This window comes from Telopea speciosissima, chromosome 10 (assembly GCF_018873765.1).
Source record: "Telopea speciosissima isolate NSW1024214 ecotype Mountain lineage chromosome 10, Tspe_v1, whole genome shotgun sequence".
NCBI lineage: Eukaryota > Viridiplantae > Streptophyta > Magnoliopsida > Proteales > Proteaceae > Telopea > Telopea speciosissima.
In genome coordinates, this window is record NC_057925.1 from 3086507 (window position 1) to 3107147 (window position 20641).

At 38.5% G+C, this 20641-nt stretch overlaps 1 protein-coding gene across 3 annotated transcripts in view; it reads left to right on the top strand.

The window, feature by feature from the left end:
- Positions 1-20641, top strand: part of LOC122641811 (callose synthase 3-like) — a 66468-nt gene that overhangs the window by 42659 nt on the left and 3168 nt on the right. For 2 of the 3 annotated variants that reach the window (XM_043835114.1, XM_043835115.1), the window contains 14 exons: positions 279-363; positions 452-612; positions 804-927; positions 1012-1109; positions 1192-1327; positions 1410-1561; positions 6132-6241; positions 6322-6438; positions 6566-6634; positions 6737-6920; positions 7009-7162; positions 18105-18224; positions 18314-18432; positions 18553-18636. In XM_043835114.1, coding sequence (XP_043691049.1) covers positions 279-363; positions 452-612; positions 804-927; positions 1012-1109; positions 1192-1327; positions 1410-1561; positions 6132-6241; positions 6322-6438; positions 6566-6634; positions 6737-6920; positions 7009-7162; positions 18105-18224; positions 18314-18432; positions 18553-18636 — 1713 coding nt within the window. Of the gene's footprint in view, positions 1-278; positions 364-451; positions 613-803; positions 928-1011; positions 1110-1191; positions 1328-1409; positions 1562-6131; positions 6242-6321; positions 6439-6565; positions 6635-6736; positions 6921-7008; positions 7163-18104; positions 18225-18313; positions 18433-18552; positions 18641-20641 lie in introns of those variants that run through there. The other variant, XM_043835116.1, reaches the window with a different exon arrangement.

A 20641-nucleotide genomic window follows, 5' to 3' on the forward strand; every position in this document is an offset into this window, starting at 1 on the left:
ACCCTTTGTTTGTATTTGCTAACTTCAGACTAGTTGAACATGAAATTGCTGATGGGTATAAACTTATTGAAAGACTCATAAAATATTTGTTTCAGACTCTTTACGTTTATCTGAAATTTCAGTATAATAGATTTGTTTCTAGAACATATTTCTGTTACTTGATACCTTTTTATGTTCTTAATTTGAGACTATTTGAACCAAAAACAGTTGACCCATGTAACCTTGCTTTGAAATTGGAGAAACGTTTATTCAAATGCTAGTTTTTCTTGAAATTTCAGGGAAAAGGATTTGTTGCTGGTTCCATATTGGGCTGACCGTGATTTAAAACTTATCCAATGGCCTCCATTCTTACTTGCTAGCAAGGTTTGCATTTACTCAAGTTATATGTCAGTTTACACTCTGAAACTGTGAAAACAGTTCCTTTAATCTTTCCTCTCTTTATGTACTATAGATCCCAATTGCATTAGATATGGCTAAAGATAGCAACGGGAAGGATCGTGAGCTGAGGAAAAGACTTAATGCAGACAACTATATGTATTGTGCTGTTTGTGAGTGCTATGGTTCATTTAGAAATATTATCAGCGATCTTGTCCAAGGGGATCAAGAAAAAAAGTAAGGTTCAATCTCCTACCCTTCAAAGTTTTCCTTTTTGGATTTTAATTTTCTATCCCATTTTATAGAACAAATAAGTCATTTCTGCCTTCACATTATCATATTCCTTGTCTGGCAAAGATTATGTCTTAGTTTCACCTTAATGTATTTTGATATTCTTGTTAATGTCATGCTATGATCCCACTCTCCAGGGTTATAAATGATATATTCTGTGAAGTTGACAAGCACATAGCAGCTGACACTCTTATAAGTGAATTGAAGATGAGTGCACTCCCAACCTTCTATGGACATTTTGTTGAGCTTATCGAATATTTGGTACATATTCTTAATGGTTTCCATTCTTCTTGTAAAAACATTGATTTGGTGAGGTATGCTAATTGAATGGTTCACTTTTTACAGCAAAACAATAAAGATGAAGATATGGAAAAGGTTGTAATTTGCTTCCAGGACATGCTGGAGGTTGTGACAAGAGACATAATGGAGGACCAGATTTCTAGGTAAACTATTTTCATGTTGACTGTCCCCTAAAGTATGTTAAAATGTAGATGCTGTTCTTATGTGGTTGTTACTTTTCTTTAGTATCCAAGAGTCAAGCCATGGTGGATCTTATGGGAGGCAAGAAGGGATGACACCCCTTGATCAACAAAAACAGTTATTTGCTTCACCTGGAGCTATTAGGTTCCCAATTGAAGACACTGAAGCTTGGAAAGAGAAGGCAATTTATATTGATAATATCGTTTGTTGTCTGCCTATCAATTGTATGTCTCCAAAATTTTTGAACATGTTGCTCTTTGCAGATTAAAAGGCTTCATCTCTTACTCACAGTGAAGGAGTCTGCAATGGATGTACCAGCCAATTTAGAAGCAAGAAGGCGTATTTCTTTCTTCTCAAATTCCTTGTTTATGGACATGCCTCCAGCACCCAAAGTTCGCCATATGCTTTCATTCTCGTAAGCTATTCCCATCAAATTTTCTTCAGATTTTTGGCATATTAAAAGCTACACACTACTAGTTTGTTGTATGAATTGAACGTTGTTAACAGCAGTATTAAGACTGAATGTTTGGATAATCAATGTGATTACCAAGCCCTTTAATTTATAATAAAATTGAAGAGGACAAAATTACAATAAAGCCCCCACATAACTGACTCTAATGAATGAGTCGGCTATTGGGGGAAAACCCCAAAATACCCTTACAGGTTACATAACTCAACACTCCTCCTCAAGTTGGTACATAGATATCACACATGTCCAACTTGAACAAATTAGGATGAAACAATTTTTCACTCGGTCCTTTAGTGAAGACATCAGCCAACTGATCACCTAATTTCACAAAAGGCATACAAATCTGTCCACTTTCTGACTTCTCCTTGATGAAATGTATGCCAATCTCCACGTGCATAGTACGGTCATACTGCACTGGATTATGGGCAATGCTAATTTTTGCTTTGTTATCACAATACAACATCATTGGGAGACGAACTGGAACACCAAGGTCTTGAAGTAAGCTTTGAAGCCACAATAACTAACAGATCCCTTGTCCCATAGTGTGGAACTCTGCTTCAGCACTAGACCTTGCCAAAACATTTTGCTTCTTGCTACGCCAGGTGACAAGGTTACCTCCTACAAACGTACAATAACCTGAAGTAGACTTCCGATCAAGAGAACCACCCCAGTCAGTATCAATGTAGGCCTCAATACGAAGATGATCATGCATAGGTAAAAGAACCCCTTTTGAGCTGACTTCAAGTAATGAAAAATGCGAAGAACAACAGCCATATGACTATATGAGCGAAGTAGGGATCATGCATGAACTGACTGACCAGACTCAGTGCAAATGCAATATCTGGTCTAATATGGGAGAGGTAGATAAACTTTCCCACCAATCTTTGATAACGGCCCTTATCAACAGGTTCACCATCTTTTTCCTTCAGACGAGTGGTAGCTTCCAAAGGAGTATCACAAGGATGACAACCCAATAAACCAGTCTCGGAGAGATGATCTAGGACATACTTTCTCTGAGAAAGAAAGATGCCTTTGGAAGAACGAGCAACTTCAATCCCGAGAAAGTACCTTAGCTTTCCTAGATCCTTTGTTTCAAATTCTCGTCCCACGAAAACTTTCAGTTGGAAGATCTCATCACCATCATTGCCGGTCACCACTATGTCATCAACATACACTATGGGAACAATAACCTTATCTCCTCAACGTTTGATGAATAGGGTATGGTCAACATTACTCTGTTTGTACCCTACAAAAATCATGGCTTTATGAAACCTGTCAAACCAAGCCTGAGGAGATTGTTTCAGCCCATATAATGCCCGATTCAGTTTGTAGACTTTGCCATAAGTCTTGTCACATGAAAAACCTGGAGGAATCTCCATATAAACTTCCTCCTCAAGCTCTTCATGAAGAAAGGCGTTCTTGACGTCCAGCTGTTGCAAATCCCATCGCAGATTGGGAACATATGACAATAGAACTCGAACAATATTCAACTTTACAGCTGGAATAAAGGTCTCCTGGTAGTCAATCCCATAGGTTTGAGTAAACCCCTTAGCCACAACCCTCACCTTGTATCTATCTACTGACCCATCCATCTTCTGTTTGACTACAAACACCCATTTATAGCCAACTGGTCTCTTGCCTGGAGGAAGAACCACCAGCTCCCATGTAAAAAAGGTTTAATAAAGGAATCGGTGAACTGTCTTAAGTTTTTTTTTCCAACATCAAGAAATGTACTTAGAATCTATAGTTGTCAAGGCGTAGCTTAGGCGTCGCCTAGGGCCTTGGCCCTTATTTATGCTAAATATCATTTAAGTAAATGTTTCTACTTAAGATATTATACCAAATATCATTTATTATTTCATTTACTTAAGACATTATTCATAAATAAGCAAATACCCCCCTTATTTGAATCAAATACAAATAGTTAAAAAATAAAGTTCCAAAAGGATAAAAAGTCACCCCCTCCCAGTTCAAGAGCAAAACTGTATTTTCGACGGTAAGTGAAATTTTCAACTTTCTAATGTTAGGGTTTTTTCTCAAATCTAAAAATTCTACAAATCTTAATATGGTAAAACATTGCTAAAAATCAAAATAGTAGTAAAATGTTCATTTGTTTTGAAAAAAAAAGGCCGTACCTGGTGCACAACTCTCCCGCATTTAGCAGGGTCTGGGGAAGGTCAAATGTACGCAGCCTTACCCCTATTTGTTTTGATAGACTTCGTGCATACCAAATAAGGTTTGGCTGGAACATAACTCCTTCAATATAAATCATATTAAAGCAATCTTGGATTTGTCGGAAAGCTGGTTTTGTGCTTTACCTAATACAAAAAGTCTCATGTAAAGATAAAATCATTGACCAATCAAACTTCTTAGAGAACAAAAACATTTCTCTAAATCAAGAGCAATTTAATTACTTATAGATCAGATCATATTTTCTAAAAACAATATAAAGCAAATGTGAGACTAGGTATACCATGACAATTATCAATTCCCAGAACAGTATAAATCAATTGTATGTTTTGATTGTTTCAAACCAAGGTTTTAAAACTCGGATTTCGACCATGACCAACCAAAAACCGAGATATGGTCGAAACTAGTGATTTTTTCCCAGCCAACTTGAGTTGGTGGTTTCGAGGCCCATAAATGTTTTTTTTTATTTGATTTTTTGTATACAACCTATTTTTGCCATTCTAAACACAATGTATGGATTATTTTCACAAAAAACATACTCAAAATGGTACTTGTGATTTTTTACCCAAGTTTAGTAGTGTATACACAGTGTACTGAGAATCATAGTTGTGAAGATAGACAGTTATTTATGCCATTTAAGTAAACGTTTTTGTATTTGTATTTCATTTACTTAAATATTATTCATAAATAAGAAAATACCCCCCTATTTGAATTCAATAAAAATAGTTAAAAAATCAAATTCCAAAAGGATAAAAAGTCAACTCCCCCAGTTCAAGAATAAAAACTGGATTTTCTGCGGCAGGTGGAATTTTTCAACTTTCCAATGGTGGGGTTTTTCTCAAATCTATAAATTCTATAAATCTTAATATGGTAAAACATTGCTAAAAACCAAAAATGTGGTAAAATATTCATTTGTTGTGATGTCTTCATTTAGAGCCATTTTGACAGCATTCGCACACACCAAATTAACTTTGACCTGAACATAAAATCTGATTTATATTGAAGGAGTTATGTTCCGGTCAAAGTTAATTTGGTGTGCACGAATGCTGTCAAAATGGCTCTTAATGAAAATAACTTATTAGACATCAAAACAAATGAATATTTTACCACACTTTTGGTTTTTTAACAATGTTTACCATATTAAGATTTATGAAATTTATAGATTTGAGAAAAACCCCAACATTGGAAAGCTGAAATTTCCACCTACCGCCGAAAATCCAGTTTTTGTTCTTGAACTGGGGGGGTTGACTTTTTATCCTTTTGGAATTTTATTTTTTAACTATTTTTATTGGATTCAAATAGAGGGTATTTGCTTATTTATAAATAATATCTTAAGTAAATGAAATACAAAAGCATTTACTTAAATGATATTAGGCATAAAAAGTGTCTGTCTTGATTTCTGACCTGTTTATTGGCATAAATAACTGTTTGTCCTAGTTGCGACCAAGGTTTCCTCAAGTTTTGATGGGCATCAGTGTCGAAACTTGCGAAATATGGGTTGTTTCAGTTGAAACTTGTTGAAACTGGTCGAAACCAATGACTTTTTAAAATTCACCCACATCTCGTCTCGGTGGTTTCGACAAGTTTCGATCGAGTTCTCTTTCCATGTTTCAAACTTCTAATAGCTTGCTTCTTCAGTTTTGTTGTCGTCTAGTTCTATGTTGATTTTTTATGACTTGATGTGGCTTAATATTGATTTTTGATGACTTGATGTAACTTAATGTTGATTTTTGATGACTTGATGTGGCTTAATGTTGATTTTTGATGACTTGATGTGGCTTAATGTTGATTTTTGATGATATAAGGTATATATTGTAACATACTAAATAATGTTAGAAAAGAAAGGAAATAAAAAATAACACTTGGGTGCCTTGGTCACCTAGGCGGGCGCCTTGTCGCCTAAGCGCTTAGGCACCCCTCCACCGCCTTGACAACTATGGTGGAATCTTCCAGACTCTGACCTGCTGAGAATTATACACTGTTCCTGCACAGTTCATTCATACAGCCTTCTGATTTGCAGGTAAGAACAGGATGCGAGAGTGATGATGTTCAATCATTGCACTTCTGTAAATCCAACCCAACCCACAAGTCCAGTTGTTTTCAGAAAAAAAATTCTGGGAACTCTGCCAATTTAGCGTCAATCATCAGGGTATTATTGTTATCTAGGACATGAGCTTTTGCTAGTTTGGCAACAATCTGCTGTCTTTGCATTTATTTTTTGTTTGTCTGTTCCATATTTTACATAGTGGTCTTTAGACATCTGAGCTTATACTTGTTGAAATTTTTTTGGGTGAGAAATATCCCCTAACACAATGTATTTGTGTAGTGTTTTGACCCCTTACTACATAGAGGATGTTCTTTTTTCGATACGCAACCTTGAAGAAGAGAATGAAGATTGTGTTTCCATCCTTTTCTACTTGCAGAAAATATATCCAGGTTTATTCTGGGACATAAAATATTAACATAATGCATTTTGATGCAAATTTTCTTTTATGTAAAGGCTCTATGGATTTCAGATGAATGGACAAACTTTCAAGAGCGGGTTGGACATGAGGACGTCAAAGGGAACCCGGAACTAGAAGAAGAACTTCGCCGTTGGGCATCATATAGAGGCCAAACTTTGACTAGAACTGGTATGAATTCGGAGTTTGTGTGCAAATGCATCACCCCCTACCCCAGTGTCATAAAACTGAATAAACTTATTCTGGACTGCTTGTTTTGACTTTGTATAATTGATCGATGAATTTTTCCCCATTCCAGTGAGAGGCATGATGTATTACCGCAAAGCTTTGGAACTTCAGGCCTTCCTTGATATGGCTAAAGATGATGGTACTTGTTACTGGATAATTATGAAGTACTTGATTACATGCAGCTTATGGTGAAATAGTTTTTAACTTTGTTGCGTGTATCTCGATGGTTTCCTTTGTCCAGAGTTGTTGCAAGGCTATAAGGCAGTGAATCCTGAAGAACACTCAAAAGACCAAACGTCATTATTTTCACAGTGTCAAGCTGTAGCTGATATGAAATTCACATATGTGGTCTCCTGCCAAAAATATGGAATTGACAAACGGTCTGGCAATGCTCGTGCACAGGACATTCTAAAGCTCATGACAACGTATGTGTACCAAATTAATATGTTATTGCTGTATTTCTTATTATAGCTTTAAAATGAATGAACGATCGTTTGTATTTTCATGTGGCAGATACCCATCTCTCCGTGTAGCTTACATTGATGAAGTTGAAGAACCTAGCAAGGATAAGCCCAAACAGATAAATCAGAAGGTTTATTATTCTGCTCTTGTTAAAGCTGCGCCTAAGTCTCCAAATTCTTCTGAGCCAGTACAACAGCTAGATCAGGTATCATATCATATTTTGGGAACTGAAGTGCTCAAAGTTTTGGGAACTGATGGTCTTAAATTTATATCATATTTCATTATTTAATTGTTGAGCAAAAGGCTCTTGCCAGAATGATTAAAGTACAAATCATGTATATGAACTAGCTATAGCATCTAAAAATGTAAGCTATTCCATTGTTGTCTAGCTGTTTTTTTTTTTTTTTGGTCAATAAAGAATCCATTACCAAGAGAAAAAGAACAACAGAGACCCCAAATCGAAGGGGGGGGGGAAGGAAAAAAAAAATACAAGCTAACACAGCCTCAAACAGGGGAGGAGGTCAGCTGGATAGTGGAGGGGGGGAGATCCCAGGAAACAACAATTTGCTTGTTCCTTGGGGAGTCAATACAAGGAGAAGTAACAGCTGATAGCTTAGATTTAATGTCAAAAGAGATGGAGTCCCAAATCTGGCTAAGAGGCCTAGATTTGGAAGTTCATTTCCTAATATTATGCTCCATCCAAATCTGGTTGATGGAAGCGCCAAAAGTCATTTTACCAACTGTATCACAAATCGAGGAGCCAGCAAATGTCATGTCTATCCATAACCATTCCCTGGAGAAGTTGAGAACTCTCCTCCTTCAGGGCCAGCATTTGACAAGAATTCCCTTCCAGATGGCCAAGGAGAGCGGGCAATCAAAGAAGAGATGATCTGTGTCTTCGATAGCATTCCAAAGGCAGTAAAAAGGGGAGATTGGTATCTGCCGAAGCCAGAGGAAAGACTGCAGTGGGAGGTAGTTTGTGAAGACGCGCCGCACAGTGAAGCTGTGTTGAGGAATGTGGCCTTTGAACCAGACAAGCTTTCTCCAAGGAACCAGATCACTTCTGTGTCTAGCTGTTATATATGTTCATCTTGCCTTTTTTTTTTTTTTTTTGGTTGTTTAACCCATTAAACATTGAAAGAACATCAACATCTAGAATATAAAATGTTTTCTCAGAATGTAGAAAGATGGATTACTGATGCAGTTGCACATCCATAACTGGACCTGCGTGACTCAGTCTGGAAACCAGTCCAAGAAGGGCCAGGTCCGGATCTGGGTTCTGGTCCCATAGAAGTATATAGGGGCTTCAGGGCTTGTTCATTTGTTTAGGGGATGTTTTGTCATTTGATATTTATTATTTATTTTAGTTTTTTTATGCTAGCAATCATGGAGTTGAGTTTGTTTCAAACTCTTCCTGTTTTGAGTAAGAATAAGAATTTGCTTTCTCTAGTTATATACGTAAATCACCCATTGATGTTGGGGTAGATAAGATCATAAGATATTGAATAAAATTTTGAGTTACGTTTTCCTCTCGGTTGTGGAATTGTGTGCAACCAGGTTGGTCAATTGTTCTGTCCTCGCTTATTTCCCTTAAACTTCTGTTATCCTATTCTCTTCTTTTTATTCTGTATTTCTTCTCTGCTCTTTTGTCTTACTGCTAATCCCATCTGTTTTAATGGTATTCTGGACTTGGAAGATTATTATGTTGGAACTTCTTGGTCTTCAGCCATTTGATCTGAATTTGGGTAACAGTTTGCTTCCTTAGGACGATTAAATCTCTTGAATACCATCCCAAAAGGAAGCTATCCTCTATCGTGATTCTTGAGATAGCACCGTGAGACCAGACCTGGTCTTTCTAACCTCCGCCAGTGAGTTTCACTGTTTCAGTCATTTATTCTTATATAAATATTTGAACACCGGGGTCGGCTATTGATTATTCCTCATTGGGTTTAGGAGTTACAAATCAGTGCGTAAAATTTCATCTTGAAAGGAGTTGGATCAAGTGATTTCTCTCAATTGCAAACCAGAGAACTTACCGGTTTACTGTTCCTATCGTGGGCTGAAGTAGAACGCATTGTTTATTAATTTGCATACATGTCCTTATTTCATAAAATTACAGAGAAGCCCTTTCATTCTTAAGTTTACTTCTGTTTCTCCCACTTCTAAATTTCAGAAAGACCTCTTTCTTTCAAATTTAATTACCAATTAGTCCTCTTTCCTTTTTGCTTTACCAAACAGGGTCCTAAATTTCTTGGAATTTACAGAATTGCCACTAACCATATTATTTTGAGTTTCTTTCACTTTGGTGGGCCCATAGTAACCCAAAACCAGGGTTTTGGGAACCCAGTTGCACTATTATTGCTCTAGCCTTAAATGCCTGGATACTTCAAAATTCCCACCCCAAACCAAACAAAAAAAAAATCCATATCAACACTATATGTTGCTGATAATAATATTAAATTTGAGTAATGCTTGGGTGCTTCTAGGACACAACATATAAATTTCCTATTGTACTAGTACAGCTTGACAGATTGGTGAACGGATAGGTTGGGTTGATCCAGGTGATACCATGATTTCCCCTATTATCTCCTCAAAAAGTGGTAAACGTCAATCGTATGGCCGAGTTAACTCGGAATCGACCAGGACCTATCCCGTCCGGAGTTCCAATCGGTCAGTCCTAGTGTTTTTTTAACCCCTAGATTGAACTATTTTAGTTTTCCATAAATCAGTGTTTTTTTCCCGTAATGTACTTTTTTAACCAGAATGTTGTAGCTTAGGTGGTTAGTGGGCTGAAGCAGTGATGGAATTTCAGAGATTTCTAGATATGAAGTTGCTTATATGGGTAATCGCTTTTGTGTAGGGTTTAACCGTTGAACATTGATTAGGCTTCACAAGCATCCATGGTTTATTTCCGAACAACAAAATAAAATTTGTCTCTAGTGTGGTCATATAAAGACAATCGTCTTTGTGTAACCCTGTGTTATCCATGTGTTCTCTGATATTTATTTCCCTTCTCAAGCCATTTCAGTAGGTATCTCACTATCTCCTATATGTATTTGCTTGATGTGGCCTTTCTTCATAAATATTAGGCCAGTGTTTCAAAGGGAGATCCATGACATAGCCAAGACACATCTGGCTCAGGCCTGACTTTCCCAACTGAGGGTTCCCCCACCACCAACAGTTTTTCCCTCTGGAATTTTTTATTTGGAGAGTCAGCATCTAGGCGCCCGCAGTCCCCAACCTTTCCTTTTAAGGACAGTGCATCAATCACCTCTTAAATAACCTCCACTGACTTCTTGGGTAGCTGCCTGAAGAATTAGAGAATAATGGCTTGTGTCTTTATGTCCACAGCCTACTTTATTTATAATAGACTAGAGAATGTTCCAGAATAGGCACAAGAACAAGAATACCCCTAAGGGATAAAATTAGACAAAAATACCCTTGTACCCCAAATTACAACACTCCCTCTCAAGTTGGTGCATAGATGTCAATCATGCCTAACTTGGAAATAATTGGATGAAAAACTTTACTAGATAGTCCTTTAGTGAATGAGTCTGCCAGTTATTCTGAGGAAGTAATAAAGGGAACACAAATGACGCCTTGCTCCAACTTCTCCTTGATGAAGTGACGATCAATCTCAATGTGTTGTGTCTGATCATGCTGAACTGTTGATGCAGAACTATCACCAAACTGGGCTTCTTTTATTAGGAATAAGTCTAGGATTGTGATATATATATGTTGGGCCTTTGATCCCAAGGGTTTTCTATGTAATAAGCCACTTTAATAGGCCTGGAATAGGGGTATATAGGTTGCATACAGGATTAGCTCAATACTAAGTCTTATTTTTATGTTTTTAATTGAACCGGTTTAAAATTGGTTGCATCCAATTGGTTCAATTGGGTAAATATAAGTTATTCAGTTAGATGTCTTTTAACTTAAGTTAGTAGGATTAAATAGGTCTTTTTACCGTTTTAAGTTGTACTAGGTTTTGGCTGTTAGCCTATTATATAAATAGTTAAATTGTGGGAGGCTCCCCCATAGATTATTTGAATTAAAAAAATAGAATTTGCTGCTGCTGTTGCTCCTTGGAGTGTTTGCCTTGTGGTTCTATCAAGGATGAAGGGCAGGTGGATCTCCTGTGAGTTATGACATGGGAGGATCCTTATCTAAAGGTGGTTCTATCCTTCAACTAGTCGAAGCTTGCTGCCAGTGGAATCTCCAGTAAGTTAGACACCCAATTTCTTCTTCTAACACTCTAATCCTTTCCCCCAATCGTCCCCCCTTTATTTTTTGTTTGAATTCCATAAACCCTAACTCCATTAAACCCTAGATCTTGCTGCCTAGCCATATTTAACCTGTAGAATTACTTCAAATTCAAACCACAACCTCTCCTTAACACCCTCTATACTCGACCCAAGCTGCTGCCCCTATTTGTCTTTCCAAACCCTAAATCCCCTCACCTCCATTAAAGCCCTAAAATCCCCGCAGCCTGATTTAACCATCAGAACCAGCCCATATTTAGATCGAACCTTCCCCTCCCTGTTTAGAAAACTCGACCCCAAGCCCAGCCCTTACATCCCACTTAAAACCCTAAATTTGACCTAATTTTTAAAACCCAAAACCCAAAACCCTAACCCTAAAATTCTGGAATTTGAATTTTTATTCAAATCTTGTTCAAACCTACATTAATAGCTTCTCCTAGACCTGCCCATCAATACCCTATAAGTTTCATCTCCATATTCATAAACCTAACCCTAGAAATTGACCAAAAACCTTAATTCTACCCATTCGAACCAGCAACCCCCTTTGAGATCCTGTTGCTTGGCCTCTAATAGGATCTTTCTCCTATTTAGAGCTACATTAACTGAATTGTGAGCAATACTGGTGGCTGATTTGCTGTCACAAAAGAGTTGCATGGGGAGCTAAACATGGACAAATAGTTCATGGAGAAGACTCTGAAGCTAGAGAAGTTCACAAATACCATGGGTCATGACCCTAAACTCAGCCTTTGCGCTAGAACGAGCAACCATTGTCTGCTTCTTGCTGCGCCAAGTAACGAGGTTCTCACCGACCAAAGTACAGTACCCGGAAGTGGAACATCTATCATTAGGAGAACCGGCCCAATCAGCATCAATGTAAGCTTCAATGCGCAGATGGTCATGAGCATAAAAAAGAACGCCTCTATCTGGGGCAGACTTTAGGTACCACAAGATCCTATAAATAGCTTCCAAATGACCGGAGTAGGGATCATGCATATATTGGCTGACCATACTAACAGCAAATGCAATATCCGGCCTAGTGTGGGAGAGATAAATTAATCTCCCAACCAATCTCTCATATCCCCCTTTATCTATAGGTTCACCATCCTTTTGCTTGAGATGAAAATTTGCCTCTAGGGGAGTATCTACTGGTTTGCACCCTAACATCCCAGTGTCAGTCAGAAGATCAAGTGTATACTTCCGTTGAGAAAGGAAGATACCTTGATTTGATCGTGCAACCTCAATCCCAAGGAAGTAGTAGCTTTCCTAGATCTTGAATTTCAAATCCAGTACCCAAAAAAGTCTTCAACCGGGCTATCTCACCATTGTTACTTCCTGTTACCACGATTTCATCAACATACACAATAAGAACAGTAATCAGCTCACCATTTTTCTTAATGAACAGAGTATGATCAACATTACTCTGTTTGTAACCAGCATACATCATAGCTTTATGGAAGCATCCAAAACCATGCTCTAGGTGACTGTTTCAGCCTATACAAAGCTCGCTTTAACTTGCAAACCTTCCCATGGGTCTTCAGACTAGAGAATCTAGGAGGGACATTCATGTATACTTTCTCTTCAAGTTCCCTAAGGAACGCATTTTTCACGTCTAGTTGGTAGCTCCCAACCCAAGTTGACCGCACATGAGAGAATTACCCGAATAGTATTTAACTTGGCCACAAGAGCAAAGGTCTCCTGGTAGTCTATGCCAAATGTCTGGGTGAAGCCCTTGGTAGCCAATCGAGCCTTGTATCTATCAACAATACCATCCATCTTCTGCTTCACAGTAAACACCCATTTGCACCCCACAAGTTTATTCCCCAGAGGAAGAGTGGCTAAGTGCCACGTCCATAGAGACAAACACGGATGATAGCATTTGTATCCTTTCTGAGTCGCCGAGTAACCAAGGAAAATGCAGCAGAGGCCACAAGGATCAAGCTTACCATGCAGGTGATGATTACGGGCAAAGCACACACAACCAAATACCTTCGGCGGTACAATTAAGGTAACAAAACCAGTAAGCAGCTCCAAGGGGCAACAAGAGTTGAGAACTCGAGAGGGCATCCTATTAATGAGATATGCATCCGTGAGAACAACCTCGCTCCAGTAGAGGGCAGGGACATTCATTTGGAACATCAATGAACGTGCAACCTCCAGTAAATGCCGATTCTTGTGTTCGGCCACACTGTTTTAAGCATGGGTATCCACACAGCTTGTCTGATGAATGATGCCATTGTCACCCAAATAATTTTGAAAAGAATTATCTAAATATTCATGCCCATTATCAGACCGAAAAAATTTTAATCTTGGCATCAAATTGGGACTTAACCATTGGGAGAAAGAGTTGAAAACAGCAGAAGACTTCACTCTTCTAGCGCAACAAGTAGATCCAAGTAACCTGCGTATGGCAATCAATAAATGTAACAAACCATCGGTATCCAGTAAAAAAAACACACCAAACAGGGCCCCATACATCAGAGTGAATTAAATGAAAAGGTTCCAAACTAATATTATCAAAAGGAGAATAGACCGAACAGGTTTGCTTTGCAAAAATACAAGCATCACAAAAAATAATGGTTCGGGTTACATTTGCTAAATAAATCTGGAAAAATTTTGGCCGAAGTACCAAGGGGGGATGACCCAAAAGGTAATACCATCTATATAAATTATCCAGGGCAACTTCGGAAGAACTAGGAGGAGCTTGTATCGTCAATGCTGAGGAAGAAGAGTTTGCAGAATCCAGCAAGTATAATCCATTGACCACTTTACCACTGCCAATCGTTTTCTCCGTCACCAAGTCTTGTAAAACACAATGGGACGGGAAAAAGGTTACTTTGCAATTCAAATCCCTAGTAAGGCTACTAATGGAAAGGAGATTAGTAGCAAAAGTGGGTTCATGTAAAAAAAAAGATAAAGAGAGTAAAGGTGAGCATTTGACAGAACCCTTCCTAGAGATGGAGGAGAGGGATTATCAGCAACTCTAACTTTACCCTTACCTGACCCAGGAAAATACTCAAAAAAAGAATGGGATGAACCAGTCATATGGTCGGTGGCCCTTGAATCAATAATCCAAGGATTGGATGCAGAGTAGGCATAGTGATCATCGACAGAGATACCTTTTATGAGCAAAATGGGAATCAGAAGTGGCTGGCAGGGAAGCAGTAATAGACGCTGATGGAGAAGAGCTGGATGGTGCAAGGAGACGATGGAGATGAGAGTCATCAAATCCTCCGGAAAAAGGTACTCCAATGGGTGTAACTTCAGTGGATTTGGTTTAGTGTGCTTGAACCGAACCAGTCCCGTAAACGTGACCATGATCTCTGCCATTTGCACGTCTACCATTGAGCTTCCAACAAAAGTCTTTGGTGTGTTGTTCCTTTCCACAGTACTCACATTTAATAGGATCCTTTTCTGAATTAGGGCGATCACTAAGACGTTAAGTCCCTCTATGAGAAGAGGCTCCAGACCCCGAAAATAGTGTGGATCAGTTTGGGGGAGCAGGCTGTAACATCGTAGTATGGCGGCGGTTTTCTGATTAAACCATAGCATACACCTGCCCTAGAGTAGGAAAAGGATCACGACTCAGGACATGTGCCCGAATCTGATCAAACTCAACATTGAGACCTGTCAAAAACACATATACATGAAACTTGTCCTCCCTTTTGGTGAACTTCAAGGCATCAGTAGGGCAAGAAGCAGAGAAATCCTCATAATAATCTAGCTCTTGCCACATACTACGCAACTCAGAAATATACTGGGATAATGTCATCTTTCTGTTTCGTCTCATGAATCTTTATGTAGAGTTCATAGAGTTGAGCATCATTACCCACTTGAGAGTAGGTATCTTTCGCTGCCTTCCAGATTTTTGTTGCCAAATCCAGTAAGAGATAACCCCTTGCAATATTTGGATGCGTGGAATTAATAAAATAGTACCTTACCAGAAAAGCCACGGGACGCTATAGAAAGGAAGCAGGAGGGAGACCACATCAAATAATTGTTCCCATCTAATTTAATGGAACAAACAGGGAACAAAAGGAAGCCGCGATCACCAGAAGTATCCGTAGAAGTCACATCGGTGGTCATGCCCAAAATAGTTTCTAGTCAAAGATAAAAAAAATCTTCAAACAAAAGGCCTCTCAAAAAGGGCAAAGCCAATCAGGCAAATCAAACGGTTCCAGGGAAAAAAAGACAGAGATCTCAAAAAAGGGAAAAAGGAGATCTTTCAATCACTCACGGATTCACAAAAAAGAACCCTCAATGGAAGAAATCACCACCAAGGGGTGACACAAAGGGGCGCTGAGAAGAGGGAGGAGCTTGAAGCTGGTAGAAAAGAGAAAGAGAGACCAAGAGTGGAGAGAGAGAGAGAGAGAGAGGAGGAGGCGAGAGAGGCGGGAAAGGGCGGCGACCCTGGAAAGGGAAGGGAAGGTGGCGGCGGTGGCGCTAAGAGAGAGAGGGGATTGCAAGGGTTTCCTTCATTAGGGTTCGGATCCCCATGATGATCTTCGCTCTGATGCCATGAAGAATTAGAGAATAATGGCTTGCATCTTAATGTTCACAACCCACTTTATTTATAATAGACTAAAGAATGTTCCAGAATGGCACGAGTACAAGAATATCCCTAAGCAAGGTTTTAAGTCTCTAAATGTATCCGTTGATACTAACCAATACACATCTTATTTTTAGGGTACCGATACGATACGGCACGATACGATATCCAAAAAAAGTATCAATTGTATAGGGTCAATATGTGACCCAATATGGTTGATACTGATACACTTGATACATCTTTTACAAACAATATTTTACATATTACTTATTTATAGGTTTTTATGCTTCAAAATTTTAATTTTGCATGTATCCTAAACATTTCCATGTGTATCTTGCGTCTCTTTGATACAATACGATACGTCTCTTAAAATCACCCTTCCGATACAATATCCAATACCGATACTTTAAACCTTGCCCCTAAGGGATAAAATAAGACAAAAATACTCTTGTACCCCAAATTACAACGATATGTTGAACTCCTCAGAATCAGAGCTGCCATTAACCCTTCAAAAAAATATGAATCAACCACACCGAAACCCTAATATAAGAAAGGGCAAAGCTCGCTGCTGGAATTTATTTGAAAATAAAGAAAGTGTCAGAATTCAATAAGTAAACTGAACTAGATTTTAGATATGGATTTAAAAGAGAAATCGCTGGAAAATGTAGGACTGAATAGGAAATAATTGGTAAAATCAATAAACCATAAAATAGGGGAGAAATTGAAGGTGGACAAATTCAATATCTCATAGTCCAATGGACAGATCACCCTCACATATGGGATGGGATATTTCAAATTTCTCTGGGTAAATCACGCTTGGGGCCGCTAGTGAAGCTATAAATTGGGTCCCTCATATTTCAAGAACTATGGTTAGTGTCCCTAACATTTGTTGAAACTACAACTATGATCACTTCATCTAATATCAGTTCAAATCATGAGATACACTAGAATTTCTTCTCAATATCTTTAGTACAACTATTTTACCCAAGCAAAAGAACCGTCCAACTCATTAGACCCCTCTATGACTGAGGGTCTTTGCAGGAATAGAACCAAGGGTCTAATTAGTTAGGAGGTTGTTTTTTATGTGATAAACTAGTCATCTTCAAGACATAAAAGCCATCAGACCATATCTTATCACTTTAACTAACTTTAGTCTAAAGGGGGCACTGGTTCATAGTTTCCCAAATGTTGGGGGGTAATTTACCCCTTTTCTCTTGACGCTAACAAGGGGAGATAGATCTCATTGTAGAAATCAGGAAAGCATGGGGGAAATTATGGAAGTAATAATGGAGAACAGAAAACTAAAGTTTGCTTACCTGAACTAGTACAATAGGCAAAATCGTCAAGGCATTGCCTAGACAGCAAGGCACTTTTCAAAATCCTCGGCAACCAGTTGCCAAGTTGCCTAGACGTTATCCGATTTGACTTATGGACGAGTATGCAACCGTAGCTACATGCTTGTTTCCCCAATATCATGCTAAGAGAGCCTAAGAGTAGCTAAGATTTCCAGAAGTAGATGCCATTTTTTTATGAGAAATATAATGGAATGTCAAAAAATTCGAGCGGCTGAAGCTGAAGCAGCTACCCTAGAAGTAATAAAAAGAAAAAGCAACAGCTGAAGTGGAAAGCCAGAGCTGAAAAGAAGACTTCTCACTTTTTCTCTAGTTAAAAACTTGCATAAGGTGGAAAATGGGGGAAAAAATAAGAAATCCGGGCAGAAAAAGAAATGGGAAAAGGAAATAGAGTAATGGACAAAAATAGTGAGAAGAAGAGGAGGAAGCAGCAGTAGCAAACGCAGGCGCTGCTACTGCCAGGGAAGGCAGAGGAAGAAGGAGAAGGGAGGGGAATCATATGTACCTTGGTCACTACTGCAAGTTGCACTGCCAGTCCTCTATGTTTCGACCCTTGACCTAGAAGAAGTGGTGTCCTCCATTGAGGAGGGAGAAAAAGATGCATCTTCAGTATTCTTTAAAATATATTGTTTTTTATATACATATATATATATATATATATATATATATATATATATATATTCTCTGAGCAAAAGCGGCATAGGGGAGCACCCCAATGGGTTGCTGCGAAATGGTATTGACCATATGAGGATAGTGAGGTCATTTCATGTGAGAAGGAGAGAGATAGACACAGAGGAGCTAGCATACCCTACTCCAGCGGCTCAGAGAACATTTTCCCTATATATAGGACAAAAGATCACTGCCTGGTCGCGTGGTCTCTATAATTCTTCTATTACTTTCATAATGTACCAATGGTGTTCCCATCTTTTATTGGTAGGATTCTCTTTAACTTGGGTTACTTATGTTAGTTTGGATTTCAATGGGTAGGACATTTATCGGATAAAGCTTCCAGGACCTGCTATATTGGGTGAAGGAAAGCCAGAAAACCAGAATCATGCAATCATTTTTACCCGTGGAGAAGGGTTGCAGACTATTGATATGAATCAGGTACGATGATGGGTATGTCTGGTTAGCTATGAGGTTAACCTGTGTTTCTGAACCTAAATTTTGCTTCTTTAAAATGCCATTTTCTACAGGATAACTACATGGAAGAAGCATTTAAAATGAGGAATTTGTTAGAAGAATTTCTTAAAATACATGATGGTGTGAGGCATCCGTCAATACTTGGACTGAGGGAGCATATATTTACTGGAAGGTAGTGCCTTGACTTTATTAACTTATTCTTGGTTGAGATTGTGATGTGGTTTTTGAATCAGAATGTTTATTTGTTAATGATAGCATGTACTTACTGATATTCTTCTGATATCTTGTGCAGTGTTTCTTCCCTTGCATGGTTTATGTCAAATCAAGAAACCAGTTTTGTGACTATTGGGCAGAGATTGTTGGCAAACCCTTTGAAGTAAGATCTCTAATCGTGGTTTCAGCGAAATACCTATTTCCTGGGTTTGTAGTGGATGCATTTAGCCATCCCACTGGAATTTTAGCATTACCTTTTCTATGTTACTAATGTTGTAATTTTGGTGCACGCATGACTTGATTAACTTGTGTTCTAGTCCATAGTTTTATCTTTCTAATGTTGGTAAGACCGTTTTTGGTTGTCGGGCAAGATGGGGGTGGAAAGAAAAAGTGTGAAGAAGTCCAACAAGTTTCCCAGTGAACAGTGAAACTTTGTTCCACGAGCTTTTTCTGTCTCACAGGCTTCCAGTCCATCCTCTCCAAGATCTGATTAAAATCCATCAGAGTCGGACTTAGGAGATTTTCCAGGTAAATTGGATTGTGCCCCACTTTTCCACCATCCAAACATCCACGTGCTGGGGGAAGTTATGATTTCCTTCAGTTTACTATCTGTCTTTTCACTATTCGAATATGTGGGGCTTACCGTTTGCGCCGAGGTCCGCATAGTTCATTTAATTTGTCAGGGACCTTTTGGTTGGGTTACAATCAAGTGATCATTTGAGAGACTGAATTTTTAAGACTGCTGCTGGCTTTCAAGTGAACCTGTGAGAGCTTAAAATATTGATGGGAGGGTCACCTTTGACAGGAACTCTGATCTATTCTTATGTTGCTGGAGCATAATGTGTACGCCAAACTGGATGTTGCGTAGTTGATTTTTTATAATCATATTTGGTAGGCCATTATGTTATGGGTTGGAAACTTGTGGTTGGGGTTTCAAGTCACTGTTCTAAAATGGAGGTCTTGATCATCTGGAATGGCATCAAACAATCTCTATTTTCGAAATTAAAATTTTCTGTTTCTTCTTCTATGTCTTGTATTAGTTGTAAGGTCGAATGAGCCACTGTAAGGACCCTGAAAGTGGAGCTTATAATAAATGAAGGAAGAAGGAGAAGTAATAAATATCTGGATTATGACCAGTACACCACTAGAGCAGAAAATGCAAATTGCCATCATGTAATAATCTATGTAAAATATAAATCTGGCAACAATTAGGTGTCTTGAAATGAAATGATACTGCATGGTAATCTGAAAGCTAGCAAATATGTGGTTGGGAAGCAAATGTTGTTACCTTCTAAAAATCACTGGGCTGGAGAGACCTTTGATAAAGTAGATCCTCTCTCTTGGTCCTCATCATATAGATCACTGTATGCCCGTTTGAATCACTGTCCCAAAACTGGATGTACTTCTCTTTTTATATCCAGTGTCTGCAGGTGAATGTTGAATGCAGGACAGGGGTACCTCACCGACCTAGCCTTATAATTCTAATATGATTCTGACTGTTTCTCCAGAACAGAAAGTGTTGGGGCTTAAGAGTCATTCAAATCAAAGGGTCACTCTTACGCCCTTTTATTTTTGAAATTCGCAGACCCCATCTAGCTTAGATTCTCCTGACTTGCTGGGCTGTGCCTCTTTCCTCTTACTTTCATCTTTCATTGTTCTGTTTTTTTTTTTTTTTTTTTTATCTTTCATTTGTCACTTTCCCTTTTTTTTTTTTTTTTTTTTTCAGTTCTCATCTCATGCCCCATCCCCCTTTTCCCCTCTTTTCATTCCCCTGTTTTGTTTAGACCTCGGTTACCTACTTTGTTTTGTTTGGATCCATGTAGCCAACCTCATTAAGTTGGGATAAGGCTGAGTTTGTTGTTGTTGTTGTTGTTGTCTCATACCCCTCAAATTCTCGACTGTCCAAATTGATGTTGCTTGAAAATAGCTACTACCTTTGGAAACCACTTGGCATTTGAAGAACCTCTAGATTTCTCAAGTCCTACGATGAGAGAACTGAACTTTTCACTGACCGTAAAACTGTTGAAGAACCTAGCTAGGAAGGCTCAAACAAAACTGGGCAAGTGCATGATTATCTTTTATGGGGATACATATCTAGGTAGTAGATGGGTCAAATGCGAGGTTTGTGTCTACGGAAATAGAATGAAAGTTGGGGGGGGTTGAAGTTC